Below are 26,734 nucleotides of genomic sequence, written 5' to 3'. Positions count from 1 at the left end.
TTAAGAATCTGCCTGTCAATGCAGGGGACACAGGTTCGAGCCCTGGTCCGGTACGATCCCACATGCCGCGGAGCAACTAAGCCCGTGCACCACAACTACTGAGCCTACGCTCTAGAGCCCGCAAGCCACAACTACTGAAGCCCGCACACCTAGAGCTTGTGCTCCGCAACAAGAAGAGCCACCTCAATGAGAAGACCGCGCACCGCAACGAAGAGCAGCCCCTGCTCGCAGCAACTAGAGAAAGCTCGCGTGCAGCAACGAAGGCCCAACACAGCCAAAAGTAAATAAATAAAATAAAAATTCAAAAAAAAAAACCCCAAACCGGTGAAATCCAAATATCTGTACCTGAGTTGATTGTATGGTACCAACATCAATTTCCTGGTTTTGACAACACACTGTAGGAATGTGAGATATCATCATTGGGGGAAGCTGGGTGAAGGGTACATAAGTGTGAAGGGTGCTAGTTCTGCACCCTTTTCAAAATAAAAAAAGTGTAGGAAAAGTAAAACAAAACCCTGCAGAGTCAGAGTTTGTGTGAGGGGAGGGAGGTCACCTGTACAATTGCGGAGCTGGATTCCCTCTTTACTTAAATTTTAGTATTTTCTTCATCATGGATTTTTTTTGCATTAATTTTATTTTTAAAAATACCGCACAAACATACTTACCTTGATAACTGAGTCATTTGGGGCGCTGTCTTAATTTTGCCTAATTCTTGCCCTGAGATTGATCATCTCAAGGGATGGGCCCTGAAATACACGTTTTTGTCCTCTTGCTTCCAGGTTTTGACACACGAAAGTTTGAGTACATTGGCCCGTGGGCACTGGGGAGCCACGGAGAGCTCTTGAGCAGGGGAGTTTCCGGTTAGTGCAGATTCCAAAGGTTTACTGTGGGTAGGGAGGCGGAACTAGGGGGGCGGGGTGGGGAGGGGCGGATCGCCGGCATCCCGGGAATTGGGCAGGGGGTCCGGCATTTCTCCTCCAGGGGCCAACCAAGGAGGTGTAGCGCCCGCGCTCCTTCGGCCGCGCTGGGACCCGGATGTACAGTGCGCGGGTCGCCCGGCCAGCCGAGGCTGTCCCGCGCTGCGCTCCAAGGCGGCTCACTGCACGCACTGGTGGCCGCTGCGCGGGCCAACCGTCTCCTCCCCCCACGTCGCCGGGCGCCCAGTCACGCACCTGCAGGCCGCCTCGCGCCGGGGGCCGCGGCACCTGGCTGCATTGTTGTCGCCTCCGCTGTCTACTCCCTCCCCAGACAGGACTCAGCACCCACCCCCACCTATGCCGGGCTAGTGCCCCTTTAAGAAGCCAGACGCGGCCAGGGGTGGGCGTGGTCGCCGCGAGCGAAGGGGGGGGCGGTGTCGGGCCGCCCTGATTGGCCCGAGGCCCGGGCGGTGGCCGCGCGCGCCTGCGCAGTGCGCGGTCGCGCGCGCCCCGGGGGAGGAGGGCGCGCGGGTGCTAATTGGCCGCGGTGGCGGCCCCGCCCGCGAGTGGAGGGTGATCACGTGACGAGACGGCTGGGGGCTCCCGGCGCGGGGGACGCTGGTGGCCAAGATGGCGGCGGAGCTGGTGGAGGCCAAAGTGAGTGAGCGGCGGCAGCGCCGGCCAGGGCGGGCGGGGGGGGCGGGGGCCGGGCGGCCGGCCGAGGTCTGCGCCTTCCGCTCGGGGCCCCACAGTGCGGCCCGCCCGCAGCTCGGCGTCCGGCTCCCTCGCCAGCCCCTGGCCCCGGGGCTCCGGTTGCGGGCGGGGCGCGGGGAGGCCGGGGGCGGGGCCCCCCAAACCTCACCCCAGTTTTCGCGCCAGGGGTTCAGCCCCCAGGTAGGAGGTTGGGTTCTCCTACCTCCAGCTCAAGCGGTTGGGGTCTGGACCTTCCTAAGAACGGGCACAGGGCCGCGCCTCCCAGCTTGAGGTACAGTCCCCCCGAACAGCATGACTGACTGGACTGCTCGTCCACTCCTCGAGTTCGGCGCTGTTTGGCCTGGGGGAGTGTCTGCGCCTCCCAGCCCCCCATGGTACAGTGGGCTGGTACATCTGAGTCTCAGCCTCCTCGCCTAGCTGACCAGGCTGGGGTTGGCGACTCCTGCCCAGAAAGGTCCCCTGACTTTTCTGCCACCGTTTCCACCATCCGGGGTGATGAGCTGGGGTCCTGAACTGCCCCCAAACACAGTGTGTCTCTTGGGGTCTCTACCCCAGGCTAGGGTTTGGAGCCAATATTCAGCTCCCGCTCTGGTCCCAGAGCCCCGCCCCCCTCCCGACACCCTCTTCACCCCGGAGTGCGCGCGGCGATAACAGCTTGCCCTCCCCGATGGGACTGAGCCCTGGCCCCTGTGTCGGCGCCTTCCTAATAACTCTCCTCTCAGTCTTGGGTCTTGGGCTCTGCCTTCCTCCTCCCTCTACCCTCAGGACAGCATCTGTGCTGCTTTGGACTGTTCCTGGGGTCTCTGGACCCCACACTCGCAGGATCAGAGTCCCATTTCCAAACCTTGTCTGCTTCCCTTATACTCTACCCCATCGTGAGTCTACTGCTCAGATCACACTCCCTTCCCACACAGCCCCCAGAACCCCTGCTTTAGATCTGTTTATGCACCCAGCTCTGGCATCTGAGGCACCCTTCTCTTTTTGCCGGTCTCTTACGTCGGTCCTTGGAGAGTCCCTGGCTGGTTGCAGGGTAGGGTATTTAGGAGGGCGATCACGTGACGGGACAGCTGGGGGCTCCCGGCGCTGGGGGACGCTGGTGGTTAGTTTCTAGTCTTTCTCCCCCGTATTCCTGTTTGGGGTCCACATTCCACATCCCATAGATGCCACCTCTTCAAGCTTGGGGCCCCTTTTAATCCTCTTGGGACTAAGCTGGGAGCATCCCTCTCCCGTGGTTGTATCTTCTCCCAGATGCCTCCCCGAGGTGAGGCTCCAGAACCCTTGCCCCTGACTAGGCTAGGGTTCTTCCCGGAGAAGTTTACTCAAGGCCGCTGATCCCAGGGAGGTGGGGGACCGGACCTTGCAGGACCAAGACACCGCCCCCTCCCCCTGCTGTTCTCCCCTCCCCAGGGTCCTGACCTGTAAATGTTTTCTTTCTCTTGCTCCTCCCTCTCCTTACATCTCCCTTCCCTTCCCACTGGGATCTGAAATGCGGCCCTCAGGGTTCTGTGATTATAGGGTATTAGCCCCATTCACCCCTGAGTGCCCTCTCCATATACCTGCATCACACACATGGCTGCCCCTCTCCGGAGTTTTGAGAAATTGAGACTTGCCCTAGAGATGCAGAGGTCTGAACTCTGCCAGCCCAAGGCAACAACCTGCGGCCTGAAGTCCCCTGGAGCCCTGAAATTTAACCTCCTCAGGCCGCTGTGGGGCTGTGGCTCTGGGCGCCCACCCCCACTCCAGCCAGAGAGTAGGATCTGAACTCTTATATCATCCAGGACCTTGAAATATGATCTGATGAACTCTACTTCACCTTCCAGTGGCTGGGGCCCCCCTCCCCAATTAGATCAAGTTGACCCTTTTTCAAGTGCTCTAAAACACGAGCCTCGTGAGCCCAGCCTGCTCCCATCCTAGGGAGCCTTCTTTCTCCTTCAGTCGCTTGCTGTCACTGTGGAGTGCCTACCTGTCATTGAAATGTCCCCCTCTTTTAGGTGCTTTCCCAGCCTTTTGTAGCGAGAGCCGGAGACTTTGTCTTTTGGGGTCCAGAATGGGCTGATCCGAGGGGAGAGCGAGGGGCTTGTTGATAAGCTTGGAAATCTGAGACACTCAACCTGAGGCCCCTGGGAGGGGCTTGGGGGTGGGGGTGGGGAGTGGTCTGGGAACTCCCTGAGAGGGTGTGTAGCATTCTGCACGGAGCTCTTAGTTCCTGGAGAGGCGCCCCTGTTAAGTTCAGCGCAGCTGCTGTTTCTCCACACGGCTCCGAAGGAGCCCAGAGTTGAGGCTCTGGAAGCCGTTGGGGCCTGGCGCTGTTTATAAACACAGATCTGAGGGGCAGGCAGGTCAGGATGAAGCCGCGGCAGGAAGTGGTCTGCGCAGCACTTGGGGCTTCTTCCTGAACGTTTGCACCCTGCTTGCACGGCCCCCCCTCCCTTCCAGTGTCAAGGGCAGGCTCCTCAGTGGTGGCAGCTGCTGAGAAATCCGAGTCATGAACATATGGCAGCTCGAGGGGTGTGCCCCGGGATGCGCGTGCATGAGGCGGCTCCGGATGGCCCCAACCTGGTGGAAGGGGTAGGTAGGGGCAGGGGCTCCCAGGGGCAGGAAGATGTGCTGTGGTCAGACTCTGAAAGGCCAGGCCCACCTGCCTTTGGCTCCATGGTGGGCGGTCAGCTTCCATATGACATTGCCTCTCCCCTGGAGCGCCTTGGGGCTCTTCCAGAAGAAACATCTTGTCTACAAGCCTTTCTTCTCTGTTCAAGGTAGGAAGTCAGGCCGAGGGAGGCGAAGCCTCTTTGTTTTCAAAAGTGTTCAGACTCTTGGAGGGCCAGCAGACTGCTAGGCCCCCAAGCAGCGGGTGTACTGGGGAGTGAGGGGCTCCCAGGCAGCTGGGTGTGAGTGGAAGTAAGCAGCCTCAGGAGCCCGATGGCCCCGAGTCCAAATACCGCTAGCCCTGCTGCGGATGCACAGGGAGGCCTTGGGCCAGCTGCTTACCTCTCAGAGCCTCAGTTTTCTCACCTGTGTAATGGGCACCAGTCCTTGTGAGATTAGTGACCATGAAGGCCCTTGTGCTTAGCATTGGTGGGCGCTCTCCGTCTGCAGTGCAGGAGTAGGAGAAAGACCCTGCAGCAGGAAAAGCCTCCCCCTCTAAGCTTTGCAGGCAGGATGGGGCCTCCCCGCACCTTTGTCTGTGTCATGTTGGGCCCGTCAGACCCCTCTGCCATCAGCAGGAGCCTGGCGCCGTACAGCTGGAAAGAACGTTAGAGTTCCCATCTTGTCCAAACTGCGGAGAAGCCTGACAGCAGACCCAGGGTCATCTGGGAACCTAGGGCAGGGTCTGGGCTTGAACCTAGGGCTCCTGACTCCTGGAGCCACGATCAGATTCCACAGCTCACTCTTTGACAGCCTGGAAACAGCAGCGCCTTGTGGCACGTAACCAGCCTGGCAGGGGGTCCCGCCCACCTCTGACCATCAGACTTTTTCTAGTTGAGTTTAAGTGATTTATTGGTTTCTTTGGGTGCTGTCCTGCCCCAGGCTCGCCAGCTTTCCATGTCCACTGTCATCGCTTGTACTTTCTCTTTCTCCATCCCCCACCCCGGAAGTGTCTTTTTCCCACCACATTTCACTCATCACAGGTCAGCTTCAGGGTTTGGCACGGGTGGCCCCCATACCCCGCTGGCCCATCCCTCCGGGATACTTTGCTTATGTAGCTTATCGGGGAGCCCAGAGGGTCACGGAGGGCAGGCCACTGCCGGCCAGTCCCACAGAAAACACTGGGCTCCACTGCTCTCTTGTATTTGGTCTGATTTCGTTGGAGGGGCCCTGCCAGGTAATAGTGGCCAGTCATCACTTTGCCACGGGTCAGTTCATAGCCTCTGTGGCTGCTGGATCCCCGCGCTCCTCTGTTGGGGCTGATCCTGCCCCCCAGGGGACATTTGGTGATGTCTGTGGGACGTTTGTGGTCGTCACGACTGGGGTTTGGGGGAGCTCTGGCATCGAGTGCGCGGGGCTAGGGATGCTGCTCCACACCCCACCATGCCCGGGATGGCCCCAGTGTCCACAGCACCAAGGGGAGGACGCCTGTGGGGGGGACCAGCAGACGCTTTGACGGCCTCGGCAGCGCTCAGCTGAAATCAGTCGGTGCTGGGGCAGCCTGGTAGAGAGGAGCCACCCCGGCTTCAGAGTATGGTTTGGATCTTGTCTGTAACTGGAGCTCACCCCAACCTGGTAGGGGTGTTTGAAGGATCAGAGTTAAGTGCATAATCACACGCCCAGCTCAGTCCCCGGCAGGTGAGTCAGTACTAAGCAAGCGGTGGCTACCATGCTCCAGACCAAAGGGAAAATGTGTTTGTGGCCGACCTTGGTCGAGCGCTCACTCTGCTTTACGTGCATCGCTTCATCTGGTCCTTCCCACATCCCGATGAGGTGGACCCGCCATCCTCCCTGACGAAGAGGCCTAGGTCAGAGAGGCCATCAGTGTTCTCAGCTGGAGCGTGACTGAGGCTGTTTATGGAGAAGCAAGATTCCCAGTTCCTGCCCTGGGGATGCTTTCAGGCTTGAAGATGGGAAAAGAGGACCTAAAATAGAAGCAGCTGGGGGTGGGGGGGGGTCAGTCAGACGAGCTTTTGCTGCGTTGGTGATGCTGAGGAAGGTTGGAGGGGGAGGACGGGAGCAGGGCTGAGCGGGGAGGGGGCCCCTCAGGGGAGGGCAAGGCGGCAGCCTGAGCACAGGCATGAAGGTGGGACCAAGCCCGCCGGTGGGACTGGGGCAGAAGCTGCCGCCTCCTCCTCCTGGGGGCCCCAGGCCGGCCAGCTGCTAGCAGGGTCTCACTTCACTGTCCCCCCAGCTGGCCCAGGCAGTCCCTCACCCTGGCAGCGTATCCCTCTGAACCTGTGTGTTTGTGGTTGCTCTTCCCCAGAACATGGTGATGAGTTTCCGAGTCTCTGATCTTCAGATGCTCCTGGGTTTTGTCGGCCGGAGTAAGAGCGGACTTAAACACGAACTTGTCACCCGGGCTCTCCAGCTGGTCCAGTTTGACTGTAGTCCCGAGCTGTTCAAGAAGATCAAGGAACTCTACGAGACACGCTACGCCAAGAAGAGCTCGGAGCCCGTGCCGCAGCCCCACCGGCCCTTGGACCCCCTGACCATGCACTCCACCTACGACCGGGCCAGCTCGGTGCCCAGGACTCCCCTCACGGGCCCCAACATTGACTACCCCGTGCTCTACGGGAAGTACTTAAACGGACTCGGACGGTTGCCTGCCAAGACCCTCAAGCCAGAAGTGCGCCTGGTGAAGTTGCCCTTCTTTAACATGTTGGATGAATTGCTGAAGCCCACCGAGCTGGGTGAGTCCCCGCCGCCCCTGGGGGCGGCCCCACCTTCTGAGTTCTCCCAGCACCCAAGGCCAGCCAAGCAGCCAACCCAGAGCATTTTCTGGGGAGCATCAAGGGCTGAGGGGCTGAGGGGGGCTTGTCCCTCCCAGGAAGCACAGGGGCCACCTTGGGGTCCTTGAATTAGTAACCTGTTGCCATGTAACAAGTTACCCCAAATCCCAGTGGCTCGAAACAGCCGACACCTCAGTTTCTGAAGGTCAGAACTCGGGAGCGGCCTGGCTGGGTGGTTCTGGCTTGGGGTCGCTCAGGGGGGTCACAGTCCACCTGTCGGCTGGGGGGCTGCCTAATCAGTAGGCTTGACTGGGGCTGGGGGCGGGGCGCTTACTCACGTGGTTGCCAGCTGCTGGCTGGAAACCCCAGTTCTTGCCGCCTGGGCCTCTGGGGGCTGACTGAGCGTCCTCCCAGCATGATGTGGTGGCTTGCTTCCCTCGGAACCATGATCGGGGCAGGGGGGCTGCGGTGGAAAGAGGGAGAGAGAAAGCATGTGCACCTGTGTGAGTGCATGACCCCACTGGAAGCTGAGGGCTCTCTCGCAGCCTCAGCTTGGAAGTGGCATATCTTCGCTTCTGCCACATTCCACTGGTCAGAGGAACCAACTCTGGTGCAACGTGGGCGAGGGCTCCACCATGCTGGACCACCAGGAGACGGGGGCACTGGGGGCCACCTGCAAGGCTGGCTTCTGTGGTCTTACTCCTGGTGGCAAAGGGGCTGGAGGTTCGACCTTCCCTCCCGCCCCCTGCGGAAGGCTGTTTCCTAGTAGGTAGCCTGCGGGAGTGACCTCGGTCAGCGGGTTCAGGCCTGTCAACATGGGCCGGCCCGTCAGCACATGGCCAGGTGTGCCTCTGAGAGGCGGGGTGCAGCGCGGATAGAGGAGATGATGCCGGGGAACCTTGTCCTCGTTTCTCTGTCCCTTACGTTGACTGAGGGACAGGCCTGCTGTGTATCAGGCCTGTAGCAGCCCCCTCCCACCCTGATGACAGGGCTGGGAGTGGGTGTCAGCCTAGACTCAGCCTCAGATGCTGCCCTGAGCTCTGGGGCCAGGACACCAACCAGCCACAGCTTCCTGGGCCTCCAGGGCTCCAGAGAGCAAGTGGAATGCGATGGGGCTCCTGTCACCCCTGAGGTTTTACCAGGTGCCTGAATGTTCCTGGAGACCCCTCCTGCGACTCATCACCCACCCAGTCACACAGCATATACCTGAGCACCTGCTGGGTGGGCACCCATCAGGGGGTGCAGCAGGGAGCAGACAGAGCCCCCTACCCTTGTGGAGGTTCACTTCTAGCACCCCTTGTTCAGAGCCTCGGGGTGCCCCTAGCCTACCCACGCTGTGGGTCCTGCTGCCCGTCACAGTAGGCCCTGGTCGTGAGTCGGTCCCTGTGTGCTGTGGCCGAGGTCACGGTCCCTCCATGCCCCCACCCGCCGTGCCCTTGGCCCCGCGGCTCAGTCCCTCCCAACCGTGCTGACCCAGCAGCCTGCCTTGATCGTCCAGGGGGCCCTTGTCTGCACACAGGCTTTAGCTCCAGCCCCGGGCGCGCCTACCGGCCCCCTCCGTCCTGCCCTGGGTGGGGGGTGGGGGAGGGATGGCGGCTCTCCCCGCGGGCCTGTGGCTCCAGGTGAGGCTGTAAGAGGTGGAGGAAAGTGCTTCAGGTGCTCCTGGCCCTGGGGTCTGAGGCCCCACACTCTGGCCCGGGGGCTCCGCCCTCCCCCGCCTTCTCTCTGACACCAGGAGGGGTTTCTCACCAGCCCCCAGGTGGGGGGCAGGTTGGCTCACCAGCACCTATCGTGGGGGTGACGTGGCAGCACTGGGGACCCAGGGCCCCTTCCCGAGTTTCTCCAGGATGACCTTCCCTGTCTCTGCTCCCGCAACCTCTCTCTAGATGCCAGGACCCATCCCCCTGCCCCCTCCCAACCTCCCCAGACCTCCCACCCCCCCTGCAGGCTTTGGAGTCTCAGGCCTGGCTGGCTGGCTGGTTCTGGAGGTCGAGCTGAAGATTCAGACTCCTTCCTAAGGACTCAAGCACGATCTTTATATCAGGGAGGCAGTGTTTTTACAGGGAGGCTGCAAGGTGGGCTTGGGAGACTGCAAGGCGGGCTTGGCGCTGGGCGGGGGCCTGGGACTGGAGGTGACTTTGAACTCAGGGCCGGCAGCCTCCCTCCCCTGCCCGGACCATGGGCTTCCTTCCTGCCCGCAAACATGCAACCATTCCCGCCCCACAATGCATCACTTTGCCCTGAGCCCCCAGGGACCCCAGTCACCTGATCTCCGGGAGAGTCTGCTCCCCTGTCTACACCAGGAATCACTCTGCTCTTGGCTCAGAACAAAGAGGCCAACCCCACCCTGCCTTTGCTCCCACCCACTCCCCTGCCCCTCTCCCAGGATGTACCCTTTTCCCGAGACTCCCATCTCCTCAGGGACTCCCTGGGGGCTGCCCAGGTTCCTGGGGGAGGCCTCATCGAGCGCTGACGGTGGCCCTGAAGCCATCTGGTCCCTGCTGTTCCAGCACCGGCAGTTCTGTCCGCCCACCCCTCACCCTGGGCGCCTCCCCACAGGGAGTTCTGCAGCACTGGCATTGCCAGGAGCCACCTCAGGAGGCTCTAGCCAGCTTCCCCTCCCCCTCACCCCTGGTCATGCCCTGCCGACCAAAACGAGGCCCAAACAGTCTGGTCCTATTTCCCCGGAAGAGCCGCAGGCAGGCTCCGGGATGGAGACCGCGCCAGGCAGACAGGAGACATAAATCACGTGGAGGGGAATGTTCTCGTTGGGGGAGGGGAGGGGAATAATAGAGCCACAGACAGGGAGCTGGAAGGACCTTAGGAGGAAGATGATCCACTCCAGCGGGGGCTGGGGGTTGGCACCCAGAAAGGTCAGGAGACTAGCCCAAGGTCACACGGCATCCTGAGGGAAGGGACTCCGGGGCCGCGTGCTCAGCCATCTTCCCTCCTCTGACCCCCTCTCTGCGCCATTGGCACCTTGCTTCCCTGTGGGGAAGCCCTGGTACTGAACCACACGAAGGTTCTGGACCTCAGGCCTCTTCTCAGAACAGGGAGCCCAGCCATCTGGGCCAGGCACCCCCGGGGGCAGAGGCGCTTGCTGCTCACCCACAGCAGAACTCAGAGGGACCGGGGATGCAGTCTCGGGTCCAACACTGCTGCTTGGGGCTCAACCCTCTTATGGCCGGAGGGTCCCCTAAGCCTGGCCACTTGGGGTGTCAGCAGGCAGAGGCTGAGTGTCCGCTCTGGGAGGCCCAGACCTCAGGGCCAGGGAGCGTGGGGGAGACGAGGTACCATCATGAGACTCACCACGGGCAGAAGGAAGGAAACGCGACCTGTCCCACCGCTGCTCCCCGAGGCTCCCGGTGTCCTGTGGCCAGCGCCTTGTGGGCTGGGACCACTCCCGTGGCCCAGCAGGGTGAGCAAGCTGCCCCCCAGTTCTCCTTATGCTCCAGGACGTGGTCGGCGCTGACTCTGGTGGAGAGCCACTGGTCTAGCCCTGTCCCCACTGGGCAGGGCCAGTGTATCAATACGTCCCTCATTCAGGCTCCGAGCCCTTTGGCTGGTATTGCCCAAGCAAGGTAGTGGGGTCCCTGACCTGGCGAGTTTTGCCAGGAAGGTGCCCTAGAGGTGATTAAACGGTGACGGGCGAGGAATGCTCCGGTCAGGGAGTGCAGGGTTCCCCGGGGGCGGAGGGGGGGGGCAGGGCGCTGTCAGTACCAGGAGCCCCCTTATTGTGCATTTGTGGGGAGGTGGCAGTCAGGAAACCTTCCTGGAGGAGGTCACAATCCTATTGAGACCCAAGGGATAAGTAGCAATCAAGCCGGACAAAGGGGGTGGGTGGGTGAGTGTGTTCCAGGCAGAGGCCCGGTGGTGAGAGAGCTCATGAATGGAGGCCATTGTGACCAGAGTGTGGTGTGCCGCAGGCTGGGGAAGGGAGAGTAGCCTGGACGTGGGTGGCAGAGGCCAGAAAAACCAAGATCGGTGGGGCACGGGGAACGGTGGTGGCCGACTGGGCTGTCCTGAGGGCTTCCCAGGTCTTGTTCTTTCGCGTCCTTTCTGAGGTGGATAATACCCCTGCGGCAGGCCTGCCTGCCGCCCCACAGCCCAGCGTGGTACCCACCAGGCCCATGGGCTGTCTGTGGCATCCAGGGGCAGGTGGCCTGACCCACTGGGCTGGCTGGGCCTCCCCTGCCCATGGTGGTGGGAGGGGCTCCATCAGCTCTGCAGCAGGTGGGTGCCTTGGGGAGCACCCAGCATTACCTGTGAGGGGGCCCTCAGGTGGGCGTGTAGGTTGTCCCAGGCGAGGCCTCCAGCCCACCCCAAGTCCTGCCAGAGGTGGCTCACCTCCGCCTGCTGTGATCCCCCGACTTTGTGCCCGCCCCTGGCTTTAATCTGCCCAACCTCCTTCCTGGTGTCTTCCCCACACACTTTACCCCCAGCAGCCAGAGGAAGCTTTTATTTTTCTTAATTTTTAAATTTTTTATTATTTTTTTAAGATGATTACTTTTTTTTCAGTATTTAATTTTTTATTTGGCTGCGCTGGGTCTTAGTTACGGCACGCGGGCTCTTAGTTGTGGCATGTGGGATCTAGTTCCCTGAACAGGGATCAAACTCGGGCCCCCTGCATTGCAAGCGTGGAGTCTTAGCCACTGGACCACCAGGGAAGTCCCCAGAGGAAGCTTTTAGAATAGCAGCTGGTCACGTTCCTCCTCCCTCCCCTCACCTCCTCTCTCTCGCCTGGCCTAACCCTAACCCTAACCCTCGCTTACTCTGCTCCAGCCTTCTCCAGCACTCCGGGCTTGGTCCTGCACCAGGGCCTTTGCATGTGCTGTTCCTTCTGTCTGTCACACTCTTCCCAGGACACCCACATGGCCCTCCCTGCCCCATCATCGCCTGATCTACAGCTCATCTCCTTCACCTCCTTACCACTCTTTCCTCCTCTGGGGCCTTGCTCCCAACCCTGGCATTGTTGATCGCCTGGGACTGGCTTGTTCCCCACTGCATCCAGAGGACAGAGTGAGGTGGAGGTAGGTGAGCAAAGGCTTGGAGATGAGGAGCAGCCTGAAGGCTGCAGTGAGAAAGACATTGAGTCATTCCTTCAGTGCTTGTTCCTCCCGTAACCCCAAGAGCAGGAAGTCTGGGTTCCTCGCCCCGTGAGTGGAGGAGCTGGGATTCGAACCCAGAGCCCTTAGTTGGGGCTTGTACCCGTCCACCCCCTCCTGTTGTGAGGCCCCTGCGCCCAGCCTGGGGCACCTGTTTTCCTGCCTCCTCCAGGACGCCCCCCGCCATCACCACTGGGGCCAGGCCTCAGCCTGGAGGAGGGGGCCTCGGGGGCCCAGGGGCAGGGGCTGCCTGCCGAAGGGCTTCAGGCCAATGGGAGGAAGTCCCTGCTGATCAAATTCTCTTATTTTTTTAAATTAAAAAAAAATTATTATTTATTTATTGATTTGGTTGCGCCGGGTCTCAGTTGCGGCAGGCAGGGGCTCCTGAGTTGCGGCATGCATACTCTTAGTTGCAGCGTGTATGTGGGATATAGTTCCCTGACCAGGGATCGAACCCAGGCCCCCTGCATTGGGAACACAGAATCTTAACCACGGCGCCACCAGAAGTCCCCCGATCGAATTCTTAAAATGTTCTTTTCTTTCTATTTAAACTTTTGTAAAAATATGTGTTCATCATAGAACACACTGGTTAACGGCGATGAAGTCACGCGCTTGTTCTTGTCGCTGCTGCCTTCTGTCTGCGTGTGCAACCTCGGATGTGTGGTGTGTCCTGACTGCTGGTTTGTCAGAACACCCCGCCCCCCCACCCCAGTATGTGGTGAGCACCTGCTGAGGTCATTAAATACTCGTCCCTGGTGACAGTTTGCAAGGCTGCCTGGCAGCCGCCTGCGTGTGCCAGGCCCTCTTTCGGGGTCTCTGATTGAGCCTGGGGGCTGAGTCCCTGGTCCACTGGCTCCTCCTGGGATTCCAGCTCCCTGAGGACCTTGGGGCAGGGGTTCTCCCTTTAGTCCCGGAGAGGCATTGAGGCTGAGGCCTTTGGGTGTGCTTGGGGCTGGGAGGGCATGTACCTCATCCCAGCCCCCAAGCCGCCTGGCAGGGGACCCCCATGGCCACCCTGCTGTGCAGCATGGGTGACAGGAGAGGTAGTTTTGGTTCTGTGGAGGTTCTGTGTCCACGACGCACCAAAGACACGGGAAAATTGTGTTAATTCTTAGGAGGTGAGGGTTTGGGAGAAAAATGGAGCCTGGAAGGAGGTTGGGAGTGCCAGTGTCGCTGATGGGTTGGGGTGGAGGGTGCAGTTTTTAGATACAAGCACTCGGGGAAGGCTTCATTCCAGTGGCATTTGCACAGGCTTAAAACACACCAGGGCTGTGTAGATGGTTGGGGGAGGAATGTTCTGGAAGAGGGGATGGCAAGTGCAAAGGCCCCGAGGTATGTTCTTGGCAGGTGGGGAGCACAAGGAGGCGCCCAGGGTGGCTGCGGTGGAATCAAGGCTACCAGGGCTGGGGACAGAGCTTCCCCCGAAGCCCAGAGCTGGGGGGAGCCAGGAGACCGGCAAGGGGTCTTCATACTGATCAGATGAGCACTGCGGGGGAAGGGACCTCCCTGGGCGCGTTCGGAAATCCTCAACAACGGGATTGGCCAAGGGAGCTGATAGTGGGGGTGAGGGTGAGGGTCACGGACTCCGCCTGAATCTCAGCCCTGAAAGCTGGAAGGGTGGGGCTGCCACTGGTGGTGGATGGCCCAGGTCCGGGTTTGGGGGACCCCTGCCCGCTGTGTCCCAGCTGAGCTGGCAGCTGGCCTCCCACTGGCCACTTGGCTTCCTGGGGGAACAGTCGGCCACCCCAGGCTGATGGCACAGCAGAAAATCGGGATTCGGAATGCATCCCCTGCCTCTGCAGCAGGCTCACCTAGAAATAGGAGTCCTTCCGGGAAAGGGACTGCGCAGCCAGTTCTTCGGCAACCCCTCTCGCGGTTTCTGCAGGAAGAGCTCCTTGGCTGGCCGGTGCACCGTCCCCTCCCCTGCCTCCCAGGGGACTCTGTGGTGTGGGGGAGTATTTTTTTTGGCGGGGGGAGTATTTTTGACACGCCCCCCCAGGCTTGGCGGCCCAGCTCAGATGTTGTGAGACCCCCTCCCCCCATAAATAATTGCCCGGGGCTCTTCGGGCGGGTCTGGGCGCATCTGCAGGTAGCCTACGTTCACCCCAGCCCTCCAGTTAGCCAGCCCTTCTCAGGGGCCCCAACCGGGTCTCCGGAGGGACTAGCCCTCCCTCCACAACGAGCAGGAACTGGCGGCAGCAGTGTGGCGGTTTCAGCAGCCACCTCTTCCTGAGCGCCAGCTCCGGCCCCGGCACTGTGAACCCCGAGAAACTGGTCCCTTGCGTGGAGGGCGCACAGGCTTGGGTGGGGATGGGGGCGTGGCTGAGCAGAGCTGGGGTACGAACCCCGGCCCGGGAGCTCTGGCTTCTGAGCCCGAGCTGCTTTTAAATTCAAATTGTGTTTCCTTTTTAAGTAGCCTACCCGAGGCTGCGCTTTGGAATTCAGAAGGTTCTGAAGCAGGGGTGGGCCGACCAGGCCTGGGCCCAGCCCCAGGGCTCCCTATTGTCCGCCCCCCACCCAGGCCGCGCCAGCCAGGCGGGCGCGGGCTCGCCCTCACTGGCGGCTTTCATGGTACAAGGCAGAGTGGGGACGTAGAGGCAGAAACAGTGTGGCTTGCCGAGCTGAAAATATTTACACTCCAGCCCTTTGTAGGGACAGTTTGCCCACCACTGTCCTAAAGGGTTTGCAGTATAAAAAGAGCAGACGCCTTACCTCCCCCCGGCTCCAGGGCTGCGGTAGTGGCCACTTCTGGCACCCACCTTCCCCAGAGGCGGCTCTTGCACAGACCCCCTTCTTGGTTTTGGTTACACAAATAGCAGCCTGAGGTACACACTGCTCTGCACCTGCTCTTTCCACTTAAAACCATCTTGGGGATTAGTCTCTGTCGGAGCACAAAGAGCTGCTTAATTCGTGACTCCCTGTGTTCGCGGGAGCATAGTATTCCTCCACATAGGGCCTGGAGCCGATATTCCTTTTTTGGCTGCGCCGGGTCTTAGTTGCAGCACACAGGATCTTTGTTGCGTCATGTGGACTCTTAGTTGCGGCATCCGGGGTCTAGTTCCCTGACCAGGGATCGAACCCGGACCCCCTGCATTGGGAGCACGGAGGCTTAACCAGTGGACTGCCAGGGAAGTCCCTTGTTTAGTTTTGGTGGGGTTTTTTTTTTTGGTTTTGGTTTTTTTTTTGGCTTCATCAAATTTATTTTTAAATTGAAGTATGATTGCTTACAATCCAATATTAATTCCGGGTACAACACAGTGACTTGATATTTTTATTCGTTCCAGAATGATCATCACTTCTCAGTGTAGTTTTAAAATTTTAAACATTGAGGTATAGTTTACATACAACGAAATCCACAGATATTTAGTGCGTAACTTGAGTTTTAGAGAATGCATGTGACCGAGTAACCCCAATGCCACCAAATACAGAACATTTCCATCACCGTTAAGTTCCCGAGGGGCCCCCCTCCCAGGCAGTCCTTGCCTTCCCCCGACCCCCAGAGGCCGCCTCTCTTCTGAGTTCTATCACCATAGATTAGTTTTGCCTGTTCAGGAAGGTGGTATAATGCACACGCAGCATGTACTTCTCTGTGTCTGCCTTCTTTGGCTCAGCTTTGGGGCTTCAGATTCGTCCGTGTCGATGCATGGACTACAAGCTTTACTGTATGAATGTACCACAGCTTGTCCATTTGTTCTTCCGTTGTGGGGCACTTGGGTTGTTTCCAGTTTAGAGCTGCCAGGAATAAATTAGCCAGGCGTTCTTGCACAGGTCTTTTTGTAGACATACTCCCATTTAATTGGGAAATAGCTAACAGCAGATTGCTGGTTACAGGGTAAGTGTATGTTTAACTTTACTAGTCATTGCCCAACAGTTTTCCAAAGTGTCTGTACCATGTTACAACCACCCCTACCCCCAGCAGAGAGTCCTGGTTGCTCCAGGTCCTTGTCAACACTTGGAATTGTTGGTCTTGTCATTTTAGCCACTTTAAGTGGACGTGTGGAGGTTTTCAACCAATCTTGCACTCCAGGGCCAGATCCCAGGGGCCCTGGCTGTTTGCTAAAATTTTGTTAAGGATTTTTTACATCCACGTTCATGAGGGATATTCAGCTGTGTTTTTCCTTTCTTGATGCATTTTTGTCAGGTTTTGGAACCAGGGTTATGCTGGCCTCATTAAAATGAGTTGAGGGGCTTCCCTGGTGTCGCAGCGGTTGAGAGTCCGCCTGCCAATGCAGGGGACACGGGTTCGTGCCCCAGTCCGGGAAGATCCCATATGCCGTGGAGCGGCTGGCCCGTGAGCCATGGCCGCTGAGCCTGCGCGGCCGGAGCCTGTGCTCCGCAACGGGAGAGGCCACAACAGTGAGAGGCCCGCGTACCGGGGGAGGGGGGGAAATGAGTTGAGACGTGTCCTTCCTCCTCTAGTTTCTGGAAGAGTTTATTTATTTATTTGTTTTTGGCCATGCCGCACATCTTGCAAGATCTCAGTTCCCTGACCGGGGATTGAACCTGGGCCCCGGCAGTGAAAGCCCAGAATCCTAACCACTAGGCCACCAGGGGACTCCCTGGAAGAGTTTATATAAAGTTTATATGGTTTCTTCCTTAAACATCTGATTGAATCCACCAAGCTGGACCTGCAGTTTCCTTTGTGGAAAGGTTTTTAATTATGAGTTCAGTTTTTTTAACCGATAAAAAGCTTTTCAAACTTTCTATATGTTTTGGTGCCAGTTTTCATAGTTGGCATCTTTGGAAGAGTTTGTTCATTTCATCTAAATTGTCAAATTCATTGGCATGAAGTTACAGCCCCCTATTGAAGGCTATAGAATCTGTACTGATGTCCACCTTTCATTCATGATAGTTTGTGTTCTCACGATCTTATCATTCAGTCTAGCTAGGTATGTATCAAAGAACTTTGGCTTTGTTGGTTTTCTCTGTTGTTGGCTTTTTGGTTCATTGACTTCCATCTTTATCTTTAATTTTCTCCCTTCTAATGGCTTTGGCTTTTAGTTTGGGCTTCTTTTTCTAGCTTCTTGTGGAGGAAGCATACATCATTCATTTCAAACACTTTTCATTCTTTTTTAATAGAAGCATTTAAAGCTATAGCTTTCCCTCTCACAACTGCTTTAGCTGCCTCTCACAAGTTTTGGAGTATTGTATTTTCTCGTTCAGTTCAGAGTGCTTTCTGATCTCTCCTGGGCTTCTCAGTACAGTTATGACTGAGAGTGAAGAGCCAGCTGTTCACTGCCAAGGTCTCCATCCCCGGCAGACTCTCTCCCGACTTCTGCACCCAGTGCTCCATGATGGCGAGCAGGGCTCTGTGTGTGCTGTCCCTGCTGCCCTCCTCACACCTCCGCTGTGAGCCAGGCCAGGCTGCTCTGTGACTCTTATTTTGTGCACTTGGAGGTTCACTGCCAGTTCACTTCCATATCTCCTTGGACAACCCGTGAGTGCCAGAGGCAGGACCTTGTTCAACTTGTCCCCATTCCCTCTGGCAGTGCCGTGCTGAGAACTCATTACGTGCGGGGCCTGGGCCGAGTGCTGCATGGTTGGGTACATGGCTCACCAGATGCCCGGAACAGCCCTGGGAGTTGGGGACAGAGTTGTTACTGGCGTCTCACAGACCTGGAGAAAGTGGCTGGCCCGAGGGCACGCGGCCTGGTGTGCTGCATCCTGCTGGCCCAGCAAAGCTCTTCTGCCCCCGCCGAGCAGTTCTCGGTCCTCTTGAGTAGATGCCTGAGCCCCAGAGGGCTGAAGAGGCTGCTGCTCCCCGAGTGGCCCTCAGTGGGGGACATGGGGGGGCATGACTGCTCCCTGAACCATGGGCTTTGGTTCTCCTTACCCAGGAAGGGGCAGGATCCCCCAAATACATCCCACCTGGGTGGGGCTCAGCTTCCCATTTCCTACTTCCCAGTCTGAAGAGGGCCAGGCCTGTAGGAATGACTGTGGTCGGCGCCCTCGCCAGGGAACAGACGTGACCCTGACCCCAAATTTGTCTCCAGTTCCACAGAATAACGAGAAGCTTCAGGAGAGCCCGTGCATCTTTGCCTTGACGCCCAGACAGGTGGAGCTGATCCGGAACTCCAGGTGCGCTGTGCCCACCCCCTGCCCGCCTCTGTGGCAGCCCAGGGCAGCCTTCGCCAGGCCCGCAGCAGACCCTGGGCTCAGCGTGGCGGGGAAGGGTGGCCCCCACCCCATGCTCATGGCCCGCGCATTCTCACCACCTTTGACCCACAGCCCCAAGGTGGGCCAATCGTCCCCCTTTAACAGGGTCCCCTCCTCACTGCTCCGGACATCAGGGTCAGGGCACGTTCTCTGTGGGGTGTGGAGCAGCATCCCTGCCCGCACCCCCTTGACGCCAGGAGCACCCCAGTCGTGGCCACCACAGATGTCCCCAGACATCCCCAGTGTCCCCTGGGGGCAGAGCTGCCCCCGGTGAGCAGATGAGGGATGCAGGCTGGTTCCAGGGCTCTGACTCTGCTCTCTGAGGCCTTCAATCTCCAGCTGAGATAGAAGTCACCATTAGGGTTGCCATTCCTCGGGCACAAGGCCCACACCCACCAACCCTCTTACTATCTGTACCAGCCCCCCATTTTCCAGATAGAGGCGGTCATTTGCCCAAATCACCCGTGAGTAAATGTCAGGAGAGAACGCTCTAGGCAGTACCCTTGGCCTTCGGTCGCCATGGGAAGGAAGTAGTGGGTTAGTCCGTCTGGCTGGTCCCCCCAGTGAAGGGTCAGAGGTGGCTGCTGGGCGCTGTCCTGCTATTGACCCTCCCCTCCTCCCCCCACACAGAGAACTGCAGCCTGGGGTCAAGGCCGTGCAGGTCGTCCTAAGGTAAGCCCAGGTGTGGCCCAGGCCCGGGGGTGGGTGGGGACACGACCCTTGCCCACCTTCCCTTCCTGTGAGAGAGAGAGAGAGAGAGAGAGAAGAGAGAGAGAGAGAGAGAGAGAGAGACACACACACACACACACACACACACACACACACACACACACACACACACACACACACACACACACACACACACACACACACACACACACACACACACCCCGACACACCTCTGCTATCTGGCCTTGTCCGTGGGTACACCAGCACGCAGCCCCACTCTAGATACGGGTCCACCCTCGCCCCCCATCTGTCCTCCCCGCCCCTCCCAGCGTGCCCTCCCCTGCGCGAGGTGCCGTGGCCCTATGGTCCCCGGTGTCCTTGCAGAATCTGCTACTCAGACACCAGCAGCCCTCAGGAAGACCAGTACCCACCCAACATCGCCGTGAAGGTCAACCACAGCTACTGCTCGGTCCCGGTGAGTGGGCCCCCCAGATCTGCTGTGGGGGCGAGGCAGAGAGTGCAGAGTGGGGCGGGTGGGACACATGGAACACCTTGTGATGGGCGCAGCCATGGTGTCTGCTTCCAGGGCTACTACCCCTCGAACAAGCCAGGAGTGGAGCCCAAGAGGCCGTGCCGCCCCATTAACCTCACCCACCTCATGTACCTGTCCTCGGCCACCAACCGCATCACCGTCACCTGGGGGAACTACGGCAAGGTGAGCAGGCCCTGGAACTCCCTCCCTCTGCCCTCCCTCCCCTGCCCACCCCACCTCCATTGGCGCAGCCCTGACTCCGCTCCCCTCCCCCACCGCCAGAGTTACTCCGTGGCCTTGTACTTGGTGCGGCAACTGACCTCCTCGGAGCTGCTGCAGAGGTTGAAGACCATCGGGGTCAAGCACCCGGAGCTGTGCAAGGCACTGGGTGAGCCCCGGGGCTTTCTGCACTGCTGGGTGGGCTCCCCACGGTCCCTGGGGGTGGCCATGGCTCCATCACTGCTGACCCAATTTGCTGGGCACAAGGCACAGGCCTGGTCCTCAGGAGCTTGTTGCCTGTGGGGGACCTGGACCTCCCCGGGTCTGGCCGTCACCCTGGCGGTTGGGGAGCTCTGGGAGGTCTCTGGAGGATACAGAAGGAGGAGGGGGAGCCAGGCAGCGAACCATCAGTGCAAAGGCCCTGAGGCAGGGATGGGCTGGGTGTGCCGAAAGCCCCCCAGTGAGCTCCGTGAATGGGGCGAGGAGAGCCGGGGTTGGTGGGCGAGGAGGCTTGGAGGGCTTGCGGGGGGGGTGGGGGAGAAGACCCCAGGTGATCAGCTTTCCAGGCGGGTGCTTCTGGCGGCTGTGCGGGACCGGGAGGGGGCGGGGGCCAGCTCTCAGTGGGAGCGGAGGATGGATTCCCAGTGGAGGCACACGTGATGATGAGGGTCTGCACCGGAATGCTGAGATCATTGGTTTTTTTTCTTTTTTGTACTTTTAAGAACCAGAAAAAAGGGGGTGGGGATACGCAGAGCATTAAAAAAACCCAGAAGAGCCACTCAGACGGGCAGATAGAACCTTCCTGTGTCCTGCCCCGGGGGCTGCCTACCACACAGCGGGGGCTCAGGAGTTCCCTCTCTGGTCGCCAGGAGGCCCTTGCGGGGTGCCTTCTGACTCCATCCTCACTGCGGATGGATCCAAGCAGTGGGGCCTGGCCACGTCCCAGTCTGACCAGTGGGGACACTGAGGCCAGTGTGGCAGGGTTAGGGCTCTGTGACCCCAGGACCTCAGCCTAGGCACCCTGCCCTGCCGCCTGCCTGTTTCCTCAAATGGCCCTTTCTTCGATCCCCCCCCCGCCACCTGCCCGCTTGGCAGGTTCAGGCATTGGCGCAGGACTGGGCAGGGCTCATCCAGGCACCCGTGGGCCCCAGGGTGGGGACGGGCATGGGGAGGCCTGGCTTAACTCCTCCATGACCGGCCTGGAGCCAAGGCCTGGGGCAGTGCAGGGGCCGCGGCAGCATATGTCGCAGCTCATGGGAAGCCCGGGCCCCTGCTGGGGTGGGCAGGGCCTCCCCTCTGAAGCAAGCCCCCAGCTTCCTTCCCACAGCCAGCTCAGGCTGGGCATCGTGCCTGCTGGGTTGCTGTCTGATGGCAGCTGGGAAGTCCTGTTCTCTGTCTCACTTGAACCCTTCCTGCTGCACGTGCCCTCCCTCTATTAGGTAGAGGAGGACTGAGGCCCTGCTTTGAAGCATGATATGCACTGCACCCGTCCTCAGCTGCCCAGGGTCTTTTTGAGGGGCCAGGGTCTCTGGGTCTACCATTTATCTGCACCTGTTAGCCAGAGATGGGAGCCACAGGGTGACTGAGGACAGTAGGGGCATTGAGGGGGTGGGAGGACAAGCTGGCAGGTCACCCTCGACCCCGTGTGGGAGGCGGAGGAAGGCTCTCTGGAGGAGGGGACGCAGGCGTTGTATCAAGGAGGGAAGGGCAGTCCCATCGTCCAAGACGAGTGCCCTCCACTCTGCAGGGCCCGGGCATAGTCCCGAGCCATCTGGGGATGGAGCTGAACCGCTGCCCCTCTCAGGTTGGTTGGCCAGCCTCCCTGCGCCCCCTGCAGGCCCATCCTCAGGGCTGCAGTGGGCCAGTTTCCTTCCAGGCTTTTTTCCTCCACCTCGTGGGCTCAGCGTGCCGTGGCTTTATGGTGGGCGCCCGCTGTCTTCTGATCTGTTAGAGAAGCAGACTCGGACAGTGCAAGGGAGCTGTGCTCGTGGGCTCACCCGCCCTCTGAGCGTCCCTGGTGGGGCTCTCCTGGCCTTGGGGCGTCCCAGCCCTTGGAGTGGTGCGGGAGGTCCTGGCGGTTTTCATCAGAGCGAACAGTCACAGCAGGTGGCCGACGGCAGCTCTTTGTTGCCTGGATCTTTCCAGAAAAGGGCAGTCTTGTTGGGGGGCTGGCCCCCCTCGTTGTGCACCCAGGTTATTGTCAAAAATAAATGTCTGCTGCCGAGGGCTTTTTTTCTTTTTTTGTCTGCATTGGGTCTTCGTTGCTGCGCGCAGGCTTTCTCTAGTTGCGGCGAGCGGGGGCTACTCTTCGTTGCGGTGCACGGGCTTCTCATTGCGGTGGCTTCTCTTGTTGCAGAGCATGGACTCTAGGCACACGGGCTTCAGTAGTTGTGGCACACGGCTCAGTAGTTATGGCTTGCGGGCTCTAGAGCGCAGGCTCAGTAGTTGTGGCGCGTGGGCTTAATTGCTCCGCGGTATGTGGGATCTTCCCGGACCAGGGCTCGAACCCGTGTCCCCTGCACTGGCAGGCGGATTCTTAACCAGTGCGCCACCAGGGGAAGTTCCTGCCCAGGGCTTTTTTTTTTAACATAGATTCTCCTCGTAGTCCTGGGCCCTGGAGCTAAAGCATGTGCCTCATGGTCCTGGGAGGTGAATATGGGGTGCTCACCGTGTCTAGCTGAGGCAAGGGGTGCTGAGGGTGTTCACTGCTGCCCTCCTGAGCATCTCTGGCTGCTGGAAAAACCTGCCCCTCGGCCCCGCTGACACCAGCCGCCCCTTCCCCACAGTCAAAGAGAAGCTGCGCCTGGACCCCGACAGTGAGATTGCCACCACTGGCGTGCGGGTCTCCCTCATCTGCCCGGTGAGTCGGGGCGCGCGGGTTTGTGGGTGCGGCTGGGTGGACAGTGCTTGCTGCGCAGCTGCTCACACCCATCACCTCCCACCCCCACAGCTGGTGAAGATGCGGCTGTCGGTGCCCTGCCGCGCGGAGACCTGCGCACACCTGCAGTGCTTCGACGCCGTCTTCTACCTCCAGATGAACGAGAAGAAGCCCACCTGGATGTGCCCGGTGTGTGACAAGCCAGCCCCCTACGACCAGCTCATCATCGATGGGTGAGTAGCTGGGGCGCACGGGGGCCCCACCGCCTGCCAGGCTGTGCTGGGCTTGGCCCCTTGCCTGTCTGGGCCTCTGGAAGGAGGAGAGGGGCCATGCAGCTTCTGAGGCTTCCTGGGGCATCCGGGCTACCCAGCAGCACCCTGTGGCAGCTCTGCAAGCCCTGGGCTACAGAGAGAGGTGGGTGTCAGCCCTGTGGGACTTGTCAGGGCCTTTGCTGTTTGGGTGGCAATGGCGTAGCTTAGACTTCAGAAGTGGGGCTCCAGATCCACGAGGTCCACTGTTGCTCCCCACGTCACCTTGCGTTTTGTGAGTCTGTTCCTCCCCCATGTAAAACAGGGACCCGAGAACCCCTAGCTTCCACCCTATTGCACAATTCGGGGAGCTGCTTCTCAAATGGCGTTCAGCAAAGGCTTGATCACATCCTCCACATAGGAAGGTGAAGGGGACGCACGTCTTCCCAAAACTCTGACCACCTTCTGTTGGGCCCTTTCCTAGGTGACACCAGCGTGCGGCCAGGCTGTCCCCTGAGCCTAAGCAGCAGGCCCTCCCCATGCCGCAGGGGGGACAAGGGGAAAAAGGCCATTCTCCCTAAAAGGGAAACTTTGCTCTGGTCTTAAGTTTCCAGAAACTGAGCCCAGCACCTGACTGACTGGCTCCTGCCAGGCGCCAGCCACACCCACTTCTGTCCCCAGAGCCGGGGCTGGGGTAGGGAACCTGGTGGCCCAGGCAGGAGCGGACCATGGGGCAGCCCTAGACCGCTGGCTGCATGGCCCCCGCCCGCACACAATGGCTGAGGCGCGGCTGGGGTGTGTGCCACGGGGAAGGGGGTAGCCCTGACCTGCAGTGGCCGCGTGTGAACTGTCCCCACGATCGGGCACTCATCTCCCTCTGGTCACTGCGCTCGAGGTCTCAGAAGCCCTCCCTCCCAGCCGTCCAGGGAGGTGGACCTTGATCATCCTCTCCTTACAGATGAGGAGACAGATTCAGAAGGGGTGGCCACCAGCCCAGGCCCCCAGCTCACAGGTAGCCAGGCAAGGACTTCAAACCCAGCCTGACCAGCTCTGAGCCTGGGTCCCCTCCCTGGAGGAGCCGAGCAGCCACCCCAACGCTGTCCAGCCTTGGGGTGGAGTGAGGAGGCCCCTGGGGCCGGGCACAAGGGCTGGGCCTGAATAGCAGCTCTGTTCCCAGCCTGGCAGCTGTGCAGCCCAGGGCCCGCCTTCCCCGCCACAGGCCTAGAGCAGGTCACTCAGGCCCGGGTGGTGGTAACTGACAGCTCTAGGGACAGATGGGGCTGGGGCTGGGTAGTGTGACTGTGCCCCACACGGACTGCCATTCCATCAGCCCATGCGGCCTGGGTATAGCCAGGGAGGCTTCCTGGGGGAAGGGTCCTTGGGTCGTGCATTTATTCCACAAGGCCCTGCTACTTGGTTTCTGGCCCTTAGCTGGGTGGCTTCGGGGTCAAAAGGACTCCATCCCAGACCCTGCCTTCAGGGAACTCCCAGCTGGACATGTGGGATGGGAGGACCGAGCCAGAGACAGACATTCCTATTGCTTGTGCTCTGTTTGGAGAAGAGGAGCAGTAGAGTAGGGCTTTGGAGGGTGAGTAGGAGTTTTCCAGGTGCAAAGTACGTTTCAGTCAGAGCTGTAGTCATACTGTGGTGACCCTCTGCCGTACTATGGCAGAGCTGTATTCATACTATGGTGATGGGGCTGGGAGGGGCCCCGTCTGCCACAGAGGGTGTCCTGGAGAAGGCCTCCCTCCTGTGTGATCATGACTGAGGTGGTCAGAGTCACCTGGAGGCAGGTGCAGTGTTGATGCTGAACGAACGCTGGGGGCTCTGGTGTGTCCCTGCTCCCGGTCTGGCATGGGCCCCCGCCCCGAACCTCAGGTCAGCAGGTGCGGCCAGTGCTGTCCTGAAGCCACTTTTGGAGAGCAGGAAGTGGCTCAGTGAGCATCCCACCCCCAGCCAGGGGAGCAGGGTGGGGCCCAGGAGTCAGCAGGCCCTCCTCCTGCCCCCAGGCTCCTCTCCAAGATCCTGAGCGAGTGCGAGGATGCCGACGAGATCGAGTACCTGGTGGACGGCTCGTGGTGCCCAATCCGTGCTGAGAAGGAGCGCAGCTGCAGCCCCCAGTGCCCCATCCTTGTGCTTGGTGAGGCCTCAGCCGGGCTTTGCCCGAGTTTCTGTTCCCAGAGTTTGCCGATTGCTGAGTTTGACTCTATCCCACCGCGTGGCCTTTTTATCTGAAACGCGACCGTCCCGGTGGAGTTGATCCCCCTGGAGCGGGGCGTCTGAGGTGGTTAGTGAGCACCTGCTGTGTGCCGGGCCTCATCCAGAGCACGGGGGAGCTGGTGGCCTGAGGCCACCTCGCTCCGTCCTCCGAGGTGTGCTGCTGCACAAGGCTGTCCCCGCCCCTCGCCGGCCTTGATTTCCTTTCTCTGTGGGTCACCTACCATCCTGAGCATCTGTCCCTGTCTCTCTTCCGCAGGCACCTCGGATGCTAATGGGCTCCCAACCACCCCCAATGTCAACGGCGGGGGTGGCAGCGCGCTCGGGGGCGCGGGCGGCGGGGGCGGCGCGGCGGGAGGTGTGGAGAACGGGAAGCCAGGAGCTGATGTGGTGGACCTCACGCTGGACAGCTCGTCGTCCTCGGAGGAGGACGAGGACGAGGACGAGGAGGACGAGGACGAGGACGAGGATGGCCCCCGGCCCAAGCGTCGCTGCCCCTTCCAGAAGGGCCTGGTGTCGGCCTGCTGACCGCTGGCCACCGCCGCAACCAGCCGGACACTCGACTTTCCTGGTGCTCACCACGCAGAGGGGCGCAGGCGGGCCTCGGGCACAGCGGGAGGAGTGATTTTTGTTTTTTTTTTTCTTTTTATTGTTGTTCATTTTGTTTTTCCACCCCTTTCCCTGGCTCCTGGCACCTGTACCTCTGGACTCTCCTATCGGAGGATTAAAAAAAAAAAAAAAGTAAAACGACAAAAAAAAAAAAAGTCAAAAAAAAAAAGAAAAACAAACAAAAATCAAACTTAAAAACAAGACAAGCCACCCACACAGCCACTTCCCTGGCCGGAGTTGGAGCCCGAAGTCAGAGCCAACCCTGGGAAGGGCGGGTGGGCCCAGGTCGCCGCGCCCCCCGGACGACCATTCCAGCTGGTGCGAGGGACCCGGCGGTGGGGATGCGGGGAGGACAGCCTCTCCCCCGGCAGCAGACCCCGACTCTGACGTTCGTCTGTTCCTTTGCTTTCTCTCTCTCTGCAAGCGTGTCCTCTCCTGAGAGCCGGGAGCAGGGAGCGTTTTTTTTTTTTTTAGCCAAGAAGCCATGGAGTGGGGGGGGGGCGGGGGCGGGGCCGGGCAGTGGGGGGCGGGGCGGGGGGGCCAGGGAGGGTTTAGCCACAGATGTGTTGTATTTTTTGAAAGTGCAATAACTTGGTATTTTGAAGACCCGGCGTGTGGCCAGGACCCCCGGCGGAAGGCGGGGGCCCCAGAGCGCGGCACCGTGTGGCGTGGGGGGGGTCTGTTTTCTAGCCAGCTACCTCGGTAACTCCAATTCAGGTTAACTTCCCTACGGAACAGCGCAGGTGTCCACGGACGCCGACGCCGCCGTCGCCAGCCCCCTCCTCAGCGGGGCAGGGGGGCGTGGCCCCTTCCGAGGGGTCGGCAAGGACCTGCCCTGGCCTCTCCATTCTGGGCGGTTCCTTCCCCCTCTCCTTGCTCTTGGGTTTTCCGACGGGTACGAGGCCTGCCCGGCACCCGCTCCCCCGGGAGCCTCACTCTTGTCTTCCAACAGGACTGGGCCTCAGCTCCCTGCCCAGACCCAGGTGGCTCCTGGCCGGTGGGGGGGGCAATCCAGCGACCACGGGGGCCCAGAGTGGCCCCAGACGCCTCCAGGGACCCGCAGCTGGGTGCCCGGCCCCCCGCCCAGCACCC

The 26,734-nt window shown here is 60.0% G+C and overlaps 1 protein-coding gene across 1 annotated transcript; it reads left to right on the top strand.

The window, feature by feature from the left end:
• The first annotated feature begins 1,438 nt into the window (after nucleotides 1-1,438).
• PIAS4 (protein inhibitor of activated STAT 4) lies at nucleotides 1,439-25,827 on the top strand. The gene is made up of 11 exons (XM_060145591.1): nucleotides 1,439-1,574; nucleotides 6,544-6,970; nucleotides 18,108-18,192; nucleotides 18,901-18,942; nucleotides 19,324-19,414; nucleotides 19,526-19,654; nucleotides 19,754-19,859; nucleotides 22,477-22,550; nucleotides 22,641-22,801; nucleotides 24,826-24,956; nucleotides 25,293-25,827. The coding sequence occupies exons 1-11, from the start codon at nucleotides 1,548-1,550 to the stop codon at nucleotides 25,559-25,561; spliced, it is 1,542 nt and encodes a 513-aa protein (XP_060001574.1). The 5' UTR covers nucleotides 1,439-1,547; the 3' UTR covers nucleotides 25,562-25,827.
• The last annotated feature ends 907 nt before the right edge of the window (nucleotides 25,828-26,734 follow it).

This window comes from Lagenorhynchus albirostris, chromosome 3 (assembly GCF_949774975.1).
Source record: "Lagenorhynchus albirostris chromosome 3, mLagAlb1.1, whole genome shotgun sequence".
Taxonomy (NCBI): domain Eukaryota; kingdom Metazoa; phylum Chordata; class Mammalia; order Artiodactyla; family Delphinidae; genus Lagenorhynchus; species Lagenorhynchus albirostris.
This window is presented reverse-complemented; position numbering and strand designations above follow the sequence as displayed.

Bases quoted from the DNA above. Each gene is read 5' to 3' on its own strand.
- PIAS4 (XM_060145591.1), top strand. From the start codon at position 1,548: ATGGCGGCGGAGCTGGTGGAGGCCAAA. The intron at 18,193-18,900 runs GTGCGCTGTGCC...CCCCCCACACAG, and splicing joins GAGCTGATCCGGAACTCCAG to AGAACTGCAGCCTGGGGTCA. The intron at 24,957-25,292 runs GTGAGGCCTCAG...TCTCTTCCGCAG, and splicing joins GTGCCCCATCCTTGTGCTTG to GCACCTCGGATGCTAATGGG.